We start from the raw sequence: 16198 nt of genomic DNA, 5'->3' as shown, positions 1-16198 counted from the left end.
ATGGCCCAAGATTCTGTGTTCTTACAATCTTCCTTGGGTGATCCTGAGGCAGCTAAACACCAATGTGTTTGGGGTTCTTCCGGTAGGGTGACCTGAGAAGGCCTCATAGAAAGAAAAGGAAGTGCTGCCTGGAGCTAAGGATTGACTGCCTTTTCTGGGTCTCTGAGAGCTGAAGCCCCTGGCCAGTTGGTCTCAGGAAGCGGGTGTTTCCTGGTCATGCTGGTTAAGCCAAGACCTGGCCCCCCAGCTCTTCCCTCAGGAGAAGCCAGGAGAGAGAGAATGACAGGAAGGGGGATGTTGCCATAACAACCAACTCCAGGCAGAGGCCTCCCTTCCAGGGGCTGGTACTTCACCCCAGTCATGGTGGTTTCCATGGAGATGAGGTACTAAGGGACAGGGGGAACATTTGCCCCACTTAGAGCATTAGTCAGGAGCTGCCAGAAGGCAACATATCTCTAGGTGGGAGCCTTGGACCCTTGTCAACTTAGAGTCCCCCAGCATGGCCTCTGCTCTCTTGGTGCACGTCTGACACCTTCTCCTGCTTAGTTGCTCTCTCTGCAGCTGTCTCCTTAGCAACAAGTCCTGCTAACTCCATGCTGTTGGCTCCGTGGCTATTTTTAGCTTCACTGCCAGCATCCCAGTCCTGGTCATTTGCTTGCAACCTCCATATGGATTGCAGGGGAACAGGAAAACAAAGATGACTGGTTGCTTTGGAGAGCCCTAGACCTGGACCTCTTGGCAACCATTAGAAACTTCTGTGTATCTGCCCCCAAACCTGGCACTTGGGGGTGGATTTGGATGAGGGTCCTGGGACAATGTTGCATTGAGTTCTGCAAACATTGTTTTAGTCCTCCATTATGTGCAAGTTGCATGAAATCCAGTCCCCCTTCCAGGGATTTGTAATCTTTTGGAGAAGATGGGCACACAGTCACCTTCCTACAAGGCAAAGAGTGACAGATCTAGAAGAGGATTACACAGTGCCGTGGAGGGAGGAGGAAAGGACAGAGTGGAAGACAGGGACAGTAGGAAAGATAAAGAATAGCAGGAGAAGAGAAGGGTGAAGGGCTAGAGCAGTCCTGTCTAAGAGTGTTCCGAGATACTGAAACTTCTATAATGTGTGCCATCCAATACAGTGACTCTTGGACACTTAGGATGTGGCTGGTGCAACTGAGGAACTGGATTTAATTTTTATTTAACTTTAATTAACTTAAATAGCCACATACAGCTAACGACTACCTCCATGGATAGCACAGGGCTGGAGAAACTTTCTTGGTGGCGGGATCTCGTGAACTGGCATAGAAGGGTGGGTAGAATTTGGGCTGGTGGAAGTTTAAGGGCAAGGGCATTGTGGGAAGAAGAGCGAGCATGAGGAATAGCAAGTGGGTGGCAGAGTGTAGGTTGTGTGATATATCACGAGGCTTCCAGATCTGTACTTGGCACTGAGGCTTTTGAGCTGTAGGTAGGAGAAGGGCAGGTTCAGAAGGGACATAGAGGCCTCCATCCTGACCTCATGGCCTTTTGCCATGAGGTCTCTCTGATCTTGGGGCCAGTGGGGATGGGTGTGCAACAGAAAAGACACACTGACTTCCCAGTGTGTTGCTTTGTCAACGGCTTTCTAGGGACCCTGGCTTCTCCGATTCTGAGTAAAGAGACTCAGGTGGGTGACTGTCCTATGTGTGATGGCAGCAACATAATCTGTCCTCTTGCCAGCATATTATTTTGTGACAAAGCATGCTACAGAGCCCTGAACTTTGAGTTAAAGTCAGTCAAGCAAGGGTGGTCACCTGCACTTCCAGACAGTAGTGCTACCTTGGTGGGTATCCTGACCGAGGGTCTCATCCAGTTGTGTGGGTCTCATGTTCTTCATAGACCTAGGAGAATGACACACACCAGACTGGTAGCTGTGATCAATTTATAACAGGACATGTCCTTGCTACCAGATCAGCATACTTGTCCTGCTGGGTTTTGGCAACTTACTGGTATGAGTGTCACTTAAAATTCGAAGTTTGCTTGATGAGTGCAGGGTCAGGACCAAAAGAGTCAGGCGTCCTTAAGAGGTATTTTCATCAGCTTTGGTGACCTATTGAGTCATTTCTGTATTGCTTGCTTGCTAGAGAGGAAATGCACTTTTGAGGTCACCCTCTCTGCTGGACTATGCTGGATCCTTCCCTTCCAACGCCTCTTTCAGGTCTTGACATCAGGTCTTTTCATCCAGGAGTTCCTCCTTCAACACACTTTAATAGCAATTCCAAGAACAGGGCTTGTTTTACATAGCACTATTTTAGGTCGACTATCTTTATCTCAATCAAAAGACCTATCCCAGTAACTATTCAGGGGCGGTTTCTTTAGAAGGCCAGAGATCCCAAGGATCTCTGGAGGCCACCGTGGCTTTATCCCTGACTTCTCACCTCTTACGTATCCTAGATCTTGAGGTCTCTTCTGCTTTGGGGTCTGGCTCTGTCTACTGACCACAAAAAAAGAAACATTTCTGTTCCCATGACCCAGAGAATATGAAAGAATAATGTATCCTAGGGAAGGCAAGGTGCTCTAAGTTCACTAGGGTGTTCTTTTGAATCTGGGCTTCCTTTTGCTGGGAAGTTGGGTGAAAGAGGTAAGATCTGACTTGAATTTTAAAGGATGAGAGTGAGGGTGTTTGGCAGCTGGAGAAAGAGCTACTTTTTATTTGGGCCAACAGAAAGTGAATGGTTCTGGTAAGTTCTGACACTTGGAGTCATGGCTACATGTGAAGATGTCATTACTGTCTGAGAAGTCCCAAGACCACAGTGTAAAGTCCTAGGTGTTTAGCCACATTACGATGGAAAAAGACATGTTGGAGATGAGACAGAGACAGTGCTTGAAAAGAGCAGCCAAGCCAGAAACCAGAAACTTTTTTTTTTTTTTTTTGTCTTTTTTGTTTTGCTTTTTTTTTTCTATTTTTTCCTTTTTTTTTTTTTTTTTTTTTCGGTGCTGGGGACCGAACTCAGGGCCTTACACTTGCCAGGCAAGCGCTCTTCCACTGAGCTAAATCCCCAACCCCCCAGAAACTTTTTTTTGAGAGGAGGCCTGGGGTAAGATCTAGGGGGGGCTGGACGTAGAGGTGGTGGCAATGTGGCAAACAGCTAAGCAAATCATTTTACATTCCTTAGTCAGGGACAAACAAGCATAAATTCAGGGCGTTTTGCTGGTGCTAGATCCAGGGCCTTGTACATGCTGAGAACGCACCGTGCACCCTGCTTCCCGACTCAGGGCTTTTCATCACAGGTCGGAGGATCTCCTGAGAAGCTGTCCCAAGCAGACACCATGGTTGGATTGAAAGATGAGAGTGAGCAGAAGAGGGCCTATGGTTTTTGGAATAGCTCCTTTTCCTTATATGTTGATTCCGACATGGGAGGGAAGTTTGTACCCCAAGTATTATGGAGAAAGTCTTCCTCCCTCTTCAGGACTTGCTTGCTCATGATGGCCCTAGAAGGGTGAGCTGAGCCCAGGAGAGACGGTGGGATCTCATTCTTAGCACATCTTTTGACCTCATTATACCCATTCCTGTTCCAGCTAGTTCACTCCCATCTGACTGTGGCAGTGAGCCAATTACCTGGGGAGTTAACTCATCCTCCTTGGGATGCTGGTCTTCCAGGCTCTGAAGGCTGATGTCATCACTCCTGTTTTGCAGATGAGGAAATAAATTTCTTGGGATTAAGTGGCAGGTATCAAGGTCATGGTGGTGGAATCAGAACTCAAGTCCAGACCTTTTGACAAGTGTACCAGCCAAACAGCGCTCTCCTGCTGGGAGTATTCACCTTCTGGTCTTTGTTCTCCTTTCTCATTCATCTTGCAAACTGAAACCAGGCTAATCTTTCTGAAACATCCATTCATCTTGTCAGAAAACCTGCCCTCATTCTTCACTGTTACAGAACATGTCCATTGACACTGCTGACCCCTTCCCATTATCTAGCCTTATCTTCCTCCATGCCCTTTAGCATCAGTCCAGTAGGGAGGGTGGAGTTGAGCCAGGCCTTCCTTCCCTCCCGCCCTGGCTTACACCTTACTTATCTTACCTAGCTGACCTTCCAAACCCCATCCATCTTGACCTCTTTAACCTCACTGTCCTTCACACCGCCCATTTTATGTTGTCTTCTAAGCCATCTGCTTGGTATTTGTGGACCAGTTATCTGTACAAAGGTTTGGTTTTCAGTGATCTTTACATCTCTTCCCAAGTCTAGTAGAATCTGTCCACTCCCTGAGGGCAGGGCCAGCAGCGTCTGTTTCTGTATCTGTTGCCACCTCCCTCCTAATGGAGAGCTGTAGGTGGAGACTCTGTTCGCATTAGGGGCAGCGCGTTAGCCCCGGACCAGCGAGCCAGCTTGAAATGGCGGAGACCGCACCTCGAGGCTCTGGGTGACAGTGATGTCCTCTCGAGCTGCAAAAGTCTTGGCTGAGAAGGTGTTGCTTTACCTTTGAACCAGCGCCCTCACCCCAGTCTTGCAAACAGAAAAAAATGAGACAACCAGGGAAGACCCAGAGTGACGTGGGGGGCCCAGGGACTTGGCCTGGCAGGAGTCGTCAGCCACACTTTTTAAGACACCCCCTGAGTCCACCGGTAGCGTGAAGGGGGAGAACCCCGCCCCCAAGCAGTTCTGGTCCCGGAGCGGTACCTTCTGTCCACTACGTCTGTTCTCTCCACTTTCGCTGCGCTCCGGGCCTCTTGTCTTATCTGTAAGCTTTTGCTTTTTCTTTCTTTTTTTGGGTTGTGCTTGTGCGCACTCACTTTCTCCAACTTTCTCCCGGCTCTCCCAGGCCGTCCGAAAGCCGCGCTCGCGCCGCGCCGGGACTCCCCCGGGTTCCCCGAGGGCCCGCGGCCAGCGCCCCTCCCCGCCCCCCGCGGGCTCGGCGCTAATCTCCAGATTTTGGGGAGAGGGGGCTGGGCGCGCCGCCCCGGGAGGGGCGCTCCCTTCGCCGGCCGGCCGCCGGGGCGGGGCCCTGGGAACGGGCGCGGGCCGGCCTCGCCTCCAGGCCCCTGCGCCCCTCGGACCTGGGAGAGGGGCTGGCCCACCGCCAGCGTCGGAGGCCGGCCCCCTCCCCCGGCCCGCTTGTAGCCAACCAGGCACTCCAGCGGGGCCCACGTGACCTGGAGTTCTAGACAAAGAAAATGTTCCCTCCCTCCCCCCCGCCGCCCCCTCCCCCTCTCTCTGGCCCCCTCCGCCCCCAGCCCCATCGCCCCCTGCCCCTCCCCCCAGACGGGCAGCTACTTACAGAGCTGCAGGGCCGGGGCTCACACCTGAGCCGGACCGCAGAGGGGCTGCACCTGGCCTTATGGGTAGGTTCCTGGACGGAGCCCTGGGGAGACGGGGGGCGGGGAGGCGGCAGGGCCGGTGGGAGGATCCCCGCAGCCCTCTGTGTTTGAAAAGAGTCAAGAGTGTCTCCCTGGCCCGCAGCAGCTGCAGCGGCCCTGGCTCGCCTGAGTTCTGGAGATGTACACTTAAGAGTCGTCCCACCCACTCCTGCTCAGGAGCCGCGAGGCCCCACTCCTCACCGGACTCTAGTGGCACCTGGCACGCTCGCGGAACAGGCGGCCTGGCCCAGGACAACTGGTGACCAGGAATTTGGTTGGGAGAACCTGGGCTGAGCTGCTGGCAGATGAGAACCTGGCAGTTCCTTGTTGACCTGTGTGCCTGCATCGGGGACCACGCTGTCCTGAGGGCCCTGCCAGCTTGGTCTTTCGAGAGGGACACTTTCTCCCCTTGAGTTCCTGGGAGCCACCGGGCAAGCGGCCAGAAAGAAGGGTGGGGAGGGAGCAGTGTCACCCCGACGGGTGGGGGGCGGGGGAGGGAGCCTAACACTCTGTGACACTGGGATAGCCCAAGGCCATGTGAGCTTGGGGGCAGTGGTGTTCAGCCCTCTGACCTTTGAAATGGGCTTCGCAGGGGTGGTGGAAGAATTGCTGCCTGAGGAGATGGAACTGGATGGGGTGGTTGGAGTCAGTGGAGTTGCCATTGGCGCTCCCAGGCTGGAGGAACTCCTGGACAAGTGGCTTCCTTGGGCCAGCGGTAGTGGGGGATGGTGTAGTGTCCCTCGTGGACCTTGCCAAGTCTCATGGCCCCTTTGGGGAGGAAGAGGAGCCGGGAGCCCAAGTGTGAGAGGTCCTCTTAACCCTTCTCTCCTATTGTTTGCCTGGAGAGAAGGGCAGGGGTAGTGAAAGTGGAAAGGAGGATGAATCTCCTGCTGCCCAACCGACTATTCTAATGAGGCCCCTCCCCCATCTGCCCCCGCAGCCCCTTCTTCCCCTTTCCCCCTGCCTCCCGCTGCTAACCCCCTCCTCTGTGCTGGTCCTGAAGGAGGCCCCCTCTCTCCTCTGCCAGCCCCAGCCCTCAGCGCAGCCGCGCGTGTTCTACACTGAGTGGGCTGGGGATGCTGAGCAGCTATCAGCAGCAGCATCTTGACAAGCTGGAGGAAGTTGTGGGGGAAGAAGAATTTTCAGGAACTGCAGTGGAGGGGGTGAGGAGAGAGACAAAGGGGCTGTGGGAGAGTGATGAGGGTGGTGGCAGGCACCTGGGAGCACCTACCCGCTGCTACAGCTTGCTGTAGAACTGGTAGTGGACCCTTCCACTCCTGCCCCTGCCACCTGCCTGCCTGCGGGAGCTGAATGAGGGGCCTGCACACAGCAGGGTCTGCAGCAGCCTTAGCTGGGTCAGTTATCAGTTGGAGAAGGAGGGAGCAATCAGCTGGGCCAGACCTTATCTGTGTATAAACTGGTACAGCTTATGATCCCAGGAGAAGAGGTAGCTCCAGGAAAAGGGAACTCCCCCACCTCCAGGCCAGCCTTGGCCCACCTATTTGGGGGAGGAGGTGATAGCTAATTGAGAAGAGGAGAGCAAAGTCCTGGCCAGGTGAGGTGGGGCCTGGGAGGGTTGAGCAACTGATCTGCATTCTTCCAGTCCCCCTGCCATGTGAGCTCTTTCCCAGCTGTTTGTGGACTAGGGGCAAAAAAATCCCTTATCCCATTTTTAGAATCTGTTGAGTCAAGAGAAAGAAGTAGAGCTAACATCCTCATGTTCTAGGAATCCCCATAAAAGCAGATTTGGTTTATTCCCTTAAAGCAAAGACTTGAAGATTGAATGAAATGACATAAACCTACCAGTCTTAAAAGATGTTCTTAACCTGAGACCCTCAGACCACGGGTCTGATGACAGGAAGGTCTTTGGGAACCTTCATACATATGCACATCAGATTTTTATTTATTTATTTGGTGGTACTGGGGTTTGAACTCAGGGCCTTAATGCTTCCTAGACAGGTGCTCTTAACACTTGAGCCACTCCACTAGTTCTTTTATGTTGCGTATTTTTGAGATAGGGGCTCCTGAACTATTTGCCTGGGGCTGGCTTTGAACCATGATCCTCCTAATCTCCTCCCACTGAGTAGTTAGGATTACAGGTGTTAGCCACCAGCACCTGGCTATATATCGGATTCTTAAACAGGTCAGGAAAGGTGACCAGCAATCTTGCAGTTTGAGTGCCCTTTTAGATGTGAGCAACTCCAAAGAGAAGAGACTTGGGCCAGCTACTAATGAGTTGCCAGGGCAAGACTGGAATATAGATAGATGCTCTGACTTGTGGTTTAGCTTTTCTCACACTTCAAGTTGCTTTGTGTTCACTTTTTAAACCTCGAGAATGGATTTGCCCTCACTGCTCCAGGCTCTTGGGAAAAGCTGTGTGTTGAAAGGCATGCTGAAAATGGCATGGGGTGTTGGCTTGGGGAAGGGGTAGCTCAGTGGTAGAGCTTGTGCTTTACACACACGAGGCCATGGGTTCCATCCCCAGCACCCAAAGAAAAAAATGGGATTTTTCTCTCTAAATCTGGTGTGGTGAAAGTGGGTACAGAACCTTGAATGTGGAGGGCTATGTGTCCAGAGTCAGTAATAGGAAGGGATGCGATTAAGTTGAATGGTCCTAAGAACTTAGTATCAAGGATGTCATTCTCCTTTATAGGGACCCTAGAGCAGGTTTTGAGAAGAAATGAGCATGTGGGTCATGGCCTCGGGCCATGTGATACGGTGGGACAGTAACTGGGGTTGGGATTATTTGTTGGAGGAATGGCAGAGAAAGTGCCTGATCTGTGTGCTCAGCAAATAACTGAGTAAGTAGATGTATTGATAGCTCTAAAAGCTGCATACAGCATTGGCTGTAACCTGTAAGAACTCCAGCGTGGCTTCTGAGCCTGGGATCAGGCAGGCTCCCCACAGCTTTCCATGGTGGAGCAAGAGGAGATCTGCTCTTTAAGTCATCAGGAGATGGCACAGAACTAGAATTGTGGTGTGGGGTCTAGGAAGAGAGTGGTGTGATTGCTGAGGGAAATGGAGAAAAAAAATAAATGAGAGCTCCTCCCACTCCACCCTCCCCCCCCTTTTTTTTTTTTGGTCAGTACTGGTGTTTGAACTCAGTGCCTCAGTGTTTAAGCCACACTCCCAGCCTTTTTGGCTTAAGTTAATTTTCAGGTAAGGTCTGTTTTTGCCCAGGTCAGTCCAAGATCCTCCTATCTACAGCTTACCAAGCAGCTGGGATCACAGACTATCACATCCGAATTGTTCGTTGAGATGAAGTCTCCCTAATTTTTGCCCTGGCTAGCCTCCAACCACAATCCTCTTGATCTCTGCCTCCTGAATAGCTGGGATTATAGGTGTTAATCATTAGTCACTACACTCAGCTAAGAGCACCGCCCCCCCCCCCCTTTTTTTTTTATGGTACTGGGGCTTGAACTCAGGACCTCACGTTTGCTAGGCAGGCATTCTACTACTTGAGCCATTCTGCTAGCCCTTTCTTGTATTGGGTATTTTGAGATAAGGTCTCAAAAGTATTTGTCTGAAGAGGCTGGAGACAGTATCTGCCTGAACAATGATGCATGATTTAATACTTGAGTAGAAGTATCCTTTCCTGATTAAGGGATGGGCACCTCATCTTCCGACCCAGGTTGGGGAAGATTAGGACAGGATGAAGATTTCCTATGGGGCAGAATAGGCTGGAATGAAATTTCAGGGCTTTTGTATTCACCTCAACTTCATCTGTTTCCCTTTCCCCTTACCTCCCGTCACTTGTCTCCAGACCACATACAGGTTGAGAAGAGCCCCCTGAGTCTCACATGACCTTGCCAATTCCTAGAGGGGTCAAGGTCATTTCTTGTTGCTTATTTCTCCAGGCTGAGAAGAAAGCCAAGGTAATTGCAGTAATGAATGCTGTGGAAGAAAACCAGGGGTCCGGGGAGTCTCAGAAGGTGGAGGAGGCCAGCCCTCCTGCCGTGCAGCAGCCCACTGACCCTGCATCCCCCACCGTGGCCACCACACCTGAGCCTGTGGGGGCTGATGCTGGGGACAAGAATGCCACAAAAGCAGCTGACGACGAACCTGAGTATGAGGTGAGCAGTTTGCTTCCCCAGCTCTTGCCTGGGGCCTCCACTGCCATCACATTCCATCCTGCTCTCCATTCCCCTGTCTCTCCACCTGACTCCAGTCTTTTTCATTTTTGTCATGTCTTTCCTTTCACATGGAGCCCTCTTTTTGGTTGTCCTGCCCCCAGATGCCCAGGGCTTGGGTTGCTATGGGGAGTTCTGGGTAGCAGGGTCTTGTGACCACTGTGTAATGATTTGTGCTCCTTGGGGCTCCAGGACGGCCGGGGCTTTGGCATTGGGGAGCTGGTCTGGGGGAAACTACGGGGCTTCTCCTGGTGGCCAGGCCGCATTGTGTCTTGGTGGATGACTGGCCGGAGCCGAGCAGCTGAAGGCACTCGCTGGGTCATGTGGTTCGGAGATGGCAAGTTCTCTGTGGTGAGTTGGGGTTGCCTGGGTGTGTGCGGGTGTCCCAGGGCCTGTAGTTTCAGCTGGGGGTAGTGTGGAGTTGGGGAGGCGGAGATGTGCCGTGCTCACATTCCCGCATGTGGGGAGTGGAAGAAGTGTTAGTGACAATTAGGTTGGACCCCTGGTTCAGAATGTGAAGCCTGCCAGCCTGTTAGCTTCAAGGACTGGAGTTCACTAGAATTCCTCCTCCTCTTCTCTTGGTCTGGGCCCCTCCTTTGGCTTGGATCATTAGTTGTCAATGCCTGTGGTCCTCTAAGAGCCCAGAACTGACTCTGAGCACTTCTGATTCTGAACAATTGTGAGGCACGGAGTGAGGACTTGGGAGTGGAAGGAGCAAACCAGGGTCACCTGTCCCCCAGGTGTGTGTCGAGAAGCTGATGCCGCTGAGCTCCTTCTGCAGTGCGTTCCACCAGGCTACCTACAATAAACAGCCCATGTACCGCAAAGCCATCTATGAAGTCCTGCAGGTGAGCATGTCCCCAGGAGCTCCGAGGAGAAGGCCTGCAAGTTGAAGCATGGTTAGCCTGGCTCGAGGCCCTATGGCAGTGACTCTCTCCCTGACTCAGTCTTTCTACACTCTCCCTCTTCAGTCTTCTCCCATCCCTGCCCCTGCAAACTTGTGCTGCTCTCAGAGTTGGGCCTCACTTGTCATCTAGCCTGTTCTGACTCACACATGTTGCCCCCCAGGTGGCCAGCAGCCGTGCAGGGAAGCTGTTCCCAGCCTGCCATGACAGTGATGAGAGTGACACTGCTAAGGCTGTGGAAGTGCAGAACAAGCAGATGATTGAATGGGCCCTCGGGGGATTCCAGCCCTCTGGTCCCAAGGGCCTGGAGCCACCAGAAGGTACGTAGAGATGTCTAGCTCAGCGTTCTGGGAAAGTGTGTTGGGGGAGAGCCACAGATAGCCCACAGAAAGAGGGGGAGTGTGGCTTCTGTTGGCCTGGGGTCAAGATGTGCTAGGGGAACTAGTGGTCTCTGTTGGCCTGTAAACTGGCCTGGTCACCTGCCTTCCTGCTACAGAGGAGAAGAATCCCTACAAAGAAGTTTACACGGACATGTGGGTTGAGCCTGAGGCAGCTGCCTACGCACCACCCCCACCAGCCAAAAAACCCCGAAAGAGCACAACAGAGAAACCCAAGGTCAAGGAGATCATTGACGAGCGCACAAGAGGTAAGTGGCCTGCCTCTGGAGTTACTTGGGAGCCCACCAAAGGGTGAGGGGTTGGCCCAGTCCAGCGGTAACCTCTGACTCAGGCTTTCCTCCTGCAGAGCGGCTGGTGTACGAGGTGCGACAGAAGTGCCGGAACATTGAAGGTGAGTGTCTTCCAAGAGTTGAATGCTCCTAGCACAAGCAGGATAACCTGGCTGCTAGTGTGGCACGGGCATGGAGTGCCATTGGCATAGGTTCTTAGGAAGGTTGGGGTACCATGGGTGAGCCAGGAGCCCTGTGACTCCAGTATTCAGCGTCAGGAGCTGTTTGCATGCCCTGCCACTTCCAACCTGCTTCACACGCCATCTGTTTTCCTGTTGCCACGATTTTTGATAACTGGTATACTCAATGGGGATACCCTAGTGGGTAAGAAAATGATGGTCCCCATGGATTGGATTGAATTTGCCTGAAGATGACCTTGGCCTTTTATCCTTCCTCACTTTCATCTCATGTCTGTCTCCCTTGGTTGAGTGGTCTGGCTTGCTGCTTGGGGCCCTTGGGTCTGAAGGACTCAGGGACTGCCTCAGGAACCCCTCCAGAGCAACCCAGGCGAGAGGGCTCTGCGCTCACAATTGGGTTTGATGGCAGCACTGCTGCTGGAAGAAACCAATGAGTTTCTGAGACTGGGGGCTGTGGGTACTCCCCAGGCTCTTTTCTACCTGTAGTTTTGGCTGCTGTGCTAGCACCCTCTTTTATGGAGCTTCTCTGGGGCTGGGCTGTTTTGGCCCAGGTGGGGCTCTCCATTAACTCTTGCAGCGTTCTTGCTGTTTTGCAGACATTTGCATCTCATGTGGGAGCCTTAATGTCACTCTGGAGCACCCTCTCTTCATTGGTGGAATGTGCCAGAACTGCAAGGTAGGGGTGTCCACATGCAGAGTGACCCCTTCCCCATCTCTTGGGCCTAAAGGGGCTGGTAACGTGGTATGTGTGTAATGTAGATCTCCAATGTACTTGAAGACTTACAGAATCCTGAGAAAGTGAGCCCCTCAGTGCCACTCCTTTTGCTTATTATTGTTTATGTTCTAAAAGATCCTCTCAAGCTGCATTCTAGGCCCCAAATGTGGGCAGGGACAGACTCACAACTGCAATCACTGGTGTGAAGGGGTGGGTAGTAGAGAAGTAGGTCAGAGCAGGCTGATGGATAGGTGGGTCCTTCAGGAGACCAGGAGAAAAGCTACAGGTAGAATCGAGGTGGAGGGGAAGCCTTGCTCATGGCGCCCTTCGTTGGTCCATCTACTAGTATGTGGGGAGACAAGGCCTCCCCTTCCAGATCAGGGTTCTGGTCTGACCCTGAGTGATAAGGTCCATCTCCAAGCTGAGTCAAGGCTTCAAAAAGCCAGGTCCAGAGCCTGCCTTGACCTGGCTGTGCTGGGTTCTGCCCTGGTGGCTCTGACTCTCCTCACTCTCCATAGAACTGCTTCCTGGAGTGTGCGTACCAGTACGATGATGATGGCTATCAGTCTTACTGCACCATCTGCTGTGGGGGGCGCGAGGTGCTCATGTGTGGGAACAACAACTGCTGCCGGTGAGCCTCTGCACCCCAGACTGCACTGGGCTCTCCCTCCTCACCCCCAGCCTGGTCTCTTCTGCCCACCCTGCCCCTCCTGCTGTGCTCTGTCTGGACCAAGCACTTCCATTCCAGTCAGCTCCCTTGGCCTCTGTGGACTGGGGCTGGGAGGTCCTGCTTACTGGGCTTCCTTCCAGGTGCTTTTGTGTGGAGTGCGTGGATCTCTTGGTGGGGCCAGGGGCTGCCCAAGCAGCCATAAAGGAAGACCCCTGGAACTGCTACATGTGCGGACACAAGGGCACCTATGGTCTACTGCGGCGACGGGATGACTGGCCCTCTCGCCTCCAGATGTTCTTCGCCAATAACCATGACCAGGAATTTGTGAGTGCTGGGCCAAGGGTGCAGTCTCAGGGGAGCTTTGCTTTTGTGGGTGGGGCCTGGGCATTGATCAGAAGTGGCTGAGCCATGGTTGGGGAATGTAAAATCTAGGTCTAAAGCCCTTATCAGCTGGGAGGGCTGGCCTGGCAAGATGGGGCTCTGTGCCACTCCTGAGCAGTTACCTGACTGGTTGTACTCGCTACTTAGGACCCTCCAAAGGTTTACCCTCCTGTCCCAGCTGAGAAGAGGAAGCCCATTCGGGTGCTGTCTCTCTTTGATGGAATTGCTACAGGTGAGTGGCACAAGTTCAGAAAGGTGCTGGACTCCTTGTCCTTGGATGGGATGTGTATGTGTGTATGTAACTGTGGTGAAACAGAATGATTCTTGGCCATCTCAACTGCTAAAGTATTAATCTAAAGAGGAAACTTCATATTAAACGAAAAAGTATGCAGTCTACAGACATGCGCTTTGGCCAGAATTAAAACAAAATGAGTGGTAACCCAACCTTATGGAAGGAGACTGCAGCAGGAGAGGGCAGAGCCGTCATTGCAGGCAAACAGATTTTCATAGCCTCCGAAGGACAGACCCAGTGACCAAACACACAGTTCTGATGTGTTTTGATTAAGAACAGGATAGTCTAAAGACTATTTAAGTTGCCCATGATCCTATAATTAACATTTTAAAGTACATTCTTTTAAATTATCTTCTGTGCCATGCGTATTTATATAATCACATCTACAAATAATTAAGCAAGAAGGTAGTTAAATGCATACTATTTTGTAACTTGTCGCTTATGACTTTTTCAATGCAGAACTATATTCATTTGAGAGTATCATGATTTATTTAACCCCAAGTAGGTTATTTCCTGTTTGTTTTTTTTTTTCATTATTGTAAGCAATGCTGTGACAAGCATCCTTATAAGTACATCTTTACATGTGTAAGCCATTATCTCCTTAGAAAAAACTCTTAGGAAATGCTGTGTCACTGTGCAGGCACTTTTTTTTTTCCACATAGCTGTTTAACTTTGATGTGTATATGTAGCCATCTCTCTACCCGTTCTCTGAGCTGACAGACTTGGTTCTTAAGAATGGAATTGGAGCTGGGCACCAGTGGCTCATGCCTGTAATCCTAGCTACTTGGGGGTAGAGATCAGGAGGATCGCAGTTCGAAGCCAGCCTGGGCAAATAGTTCACGGGACCCTATCTTGAAAAAATTCATCACAAAGAAAGGGCTGGTGGAGTAGCTTAAGGTGTAGGCCCTGAGTTCAAGCCCCAGTACCACAGGGGGAAAAAAAAAAAAGTGGAATTGTTTTCCTTAGGACAACCAGCGGGAGATACAGTCAGTCTGAACCTAGGGACTTGGCCACAGAGCACCATGTTTGCCTTCTGGTCTTAGCTCTCTGCCCATGCCCTGTAAATCTAGAGGCGTTCATGTGCAACCTTGGTTTACCAGACTTGACCCTCAGGGCCTTCCGAAATCATGTCATACCTGAGAGGCTATACAAGCCTTTTGGTGGGGTGACTTACCCAGTGCAGTTCAACTGGTGCCACTGTGCCCCCATTCTTTCCGAAGACCTTCGGTCTGTTGTCATTGTTTCTTTGCAGCATTGGTGGAGGGATCTAGCAGTGAGGTCAAAGTGGTTACCTCAGCAAGAATACAGTGAATGAGGCCTTGTCTTGTCTTTAAGACATTTGCAATCCAAGAGAGGCTGAATTAGGAAAACAGTCCCTGTAATGAGGTTGAGAGGGAGGTCTAGTGTTAGGCCCCAGCAGAGGGAGGTGATTCCAGGGAGCTGCTGTGTGGGCTGGTCATTGATGAACCCTTTTTAGAACAGGTGGCATTCAGTTTGAGTCTTGCAGAGTGGGGTAGAATTTTAGCAGGAGATGATGAGCATAAGGAAAGGACCAAGATATAGATACAGAAACGGTAAGAAACAGCCACCAAAGAAGCCAGTGGCTATCCTCCATGGATCTTGAAATCATCCGCTGTCTGGTCAGTCTTCCCTGGCTTTGACCTCCTTCTAGGTAGGCCAAAAGTAGGTATGAAACAGAGTCATAGTGCCCTGGTCTTTGATGTTCCAGTTTTGTCAAGGATTTCAGGCAACTTCCCAGACAGGGTAGGACTTGGGTCTGTAGCTGACCCCTTGGCATATGGTGGCAGAGGGTGTGCCTACTTAAGACCAGGTGCCAGGATGACAACCCGGAGTGACCACACTCTCTGCTGGCTGGCACAGGGCTTCTGGTGCTGAAGGACTTGGGCATTCAGGTGGACCGCTACATTGCCTCGGAGGTGTGTGAGGACTCCATCACGGTGGGCATGGTGCGGCACCAGGGGAAGATCATGTACGTCGGGGACGTCCGCAGCGTCACACAGAAGCATGTATGTCAGGGCTGTGGGACACGCCTTGCCTTTGCCTTGGACACTGAGCTCCTGGAGGCATCCCCTCCCCTTTATTCTGTTGTCTGTTTGCCTTTGTGCCCTTTCCCCCCAGCCTTCCTCCTTTTTTAGCCTCCATTCTCTTTTTTTTTTTTAATTTACTAAGGCAGTGAGCAGAATTTGGGAGCATATAGGTTATAGTGATAATGCTCTTACCTAGCATGCATGAGGCCCTGGGCTTGCCCCCCGCCCCCAATACTGCAAAAATGGGGTAAGGGAAGAATTTGAGAGCCTGCCGTTTTGGGCTCCAACTGGTGTCAGGGCCTTTGATGATAGCACTTTGGAGTGGAGAGAGAGGGTCCTGCCCTGATGCTTTTTGGCAAGTAGTTTTACCAGCCTCCACTTTGGGGAGGAGGGCCTCTGGCAAGGTCGGGCCTAAGATCCTCTGCCTTTCCAGCGTCTTGGTCTACCTCTGAAATCCTAGAAAGCCTTCACAGGGCCCAGATACCCCACCTAAAGTGCTCAGAACACTGTCCCACCTCCGCCACAAGGCCCCTTTTCTTGCTTGGCACACCCTGGGTTCCCTGCTGGCCTCAGGGATGGATGATCTTCTTTGGTCTGTTTGCTCAGTGTTTAATGCTGAGCCCGGACAGCTTCTATGACCATCAGATTCTTAGATCATTTTTCTTCCTCTCTGCCTCTGTCCCTGGACAGCAGGCCTATCACGTTGCCTTTATCCTCCCAGATCCAGGAGTGGGGCCCATTCGATCTGGTGATTGGGGGCAGTCCCTGCAATGATCTCTCCATTGTCAACCCTGCCCGCAAGGGACTCTACGGTAGGTGCCGTCCTCACCCTCACCTTTTGAGCTGGTGCTTCCGCACTTAGGCTTC

At 51.9% G+C, this 16198-nt stretch overlaps 1 protein-coding gene across 7 annotated transcripts in view; it reads left to right on the top strand.

Moving 5' to 3' along the window:
• Dnmt3a (DNA methyltransferase 3 alpha) overlaps positions 1 to 16198 on the top strand; it is a 100806-nt gene that overhangs the window by 73378 nt on the left and 11230 nt on the right. For 6 of the 7 annotated variants that reach the window (XM_020162639.2, XM_020162637.2, XM_020162642.2 and 3 more), the window contains 12 exons: positions 9184 to 9399; positions 9649 to 9807; positions 10197 to 10304; positions 10525 to 10681; positions 10858 to 11007; positions 11106 to 11150; positions 11822 to 11901; positions 12459 to 12571; positions 12751 to 12934; positions 13139 to 13223; positions 15165 to 15310; positions 16053 to 16143. In XM_020162639.2, the coding sequence (XP_020018228.1) occupies positions 9184 to 9399; positions 9649 to 9807; positions 10197 to 10304; positions 10525 to 10681; positions 10858 to 11007; positions 11106 to 11150; positions 11822 to 11901; positions 12459 to 12571; positions 12751 to 12934; positions 13139 to 13223; positions 15165 to 15310; positions 16053 to 16143 (1534 nt within the window). Of the gene's footprint in view, positions 1 to 5292; positions 5312 to 9183; positions 9400 to 9648; positions 9808 to 10196; positions 10305 to 10524; positions 10682 to 10857; positions 11008 to 11105; positions 11151 to 11821; positions 11902 to 12458; positions 12572 to 12750; positions 12935 to 13138; positions 13224 to 15164; positions 15311 to 16052; positions 16144 to 16198 lie in introns of those variants that run through there. The other variant, XM_074049311.1, reaches the window with a different exon arrangement.

Source organism: Castor canadensis, chromosome 12 (genome assembly GCF_047511655.1).
Source record: "Castor canadensis chromosome 12, mCasCan1.hap1v2, whole genome shotgun sequence".
NCBI lineage: Eukaryota > Metazoa > Chordata > Mammalia > Rodentia > Castoridae > Castor > Castor canadensis.
This window is presented reverse-complemented; position numbering and strand designations above follow the sequence as displayed.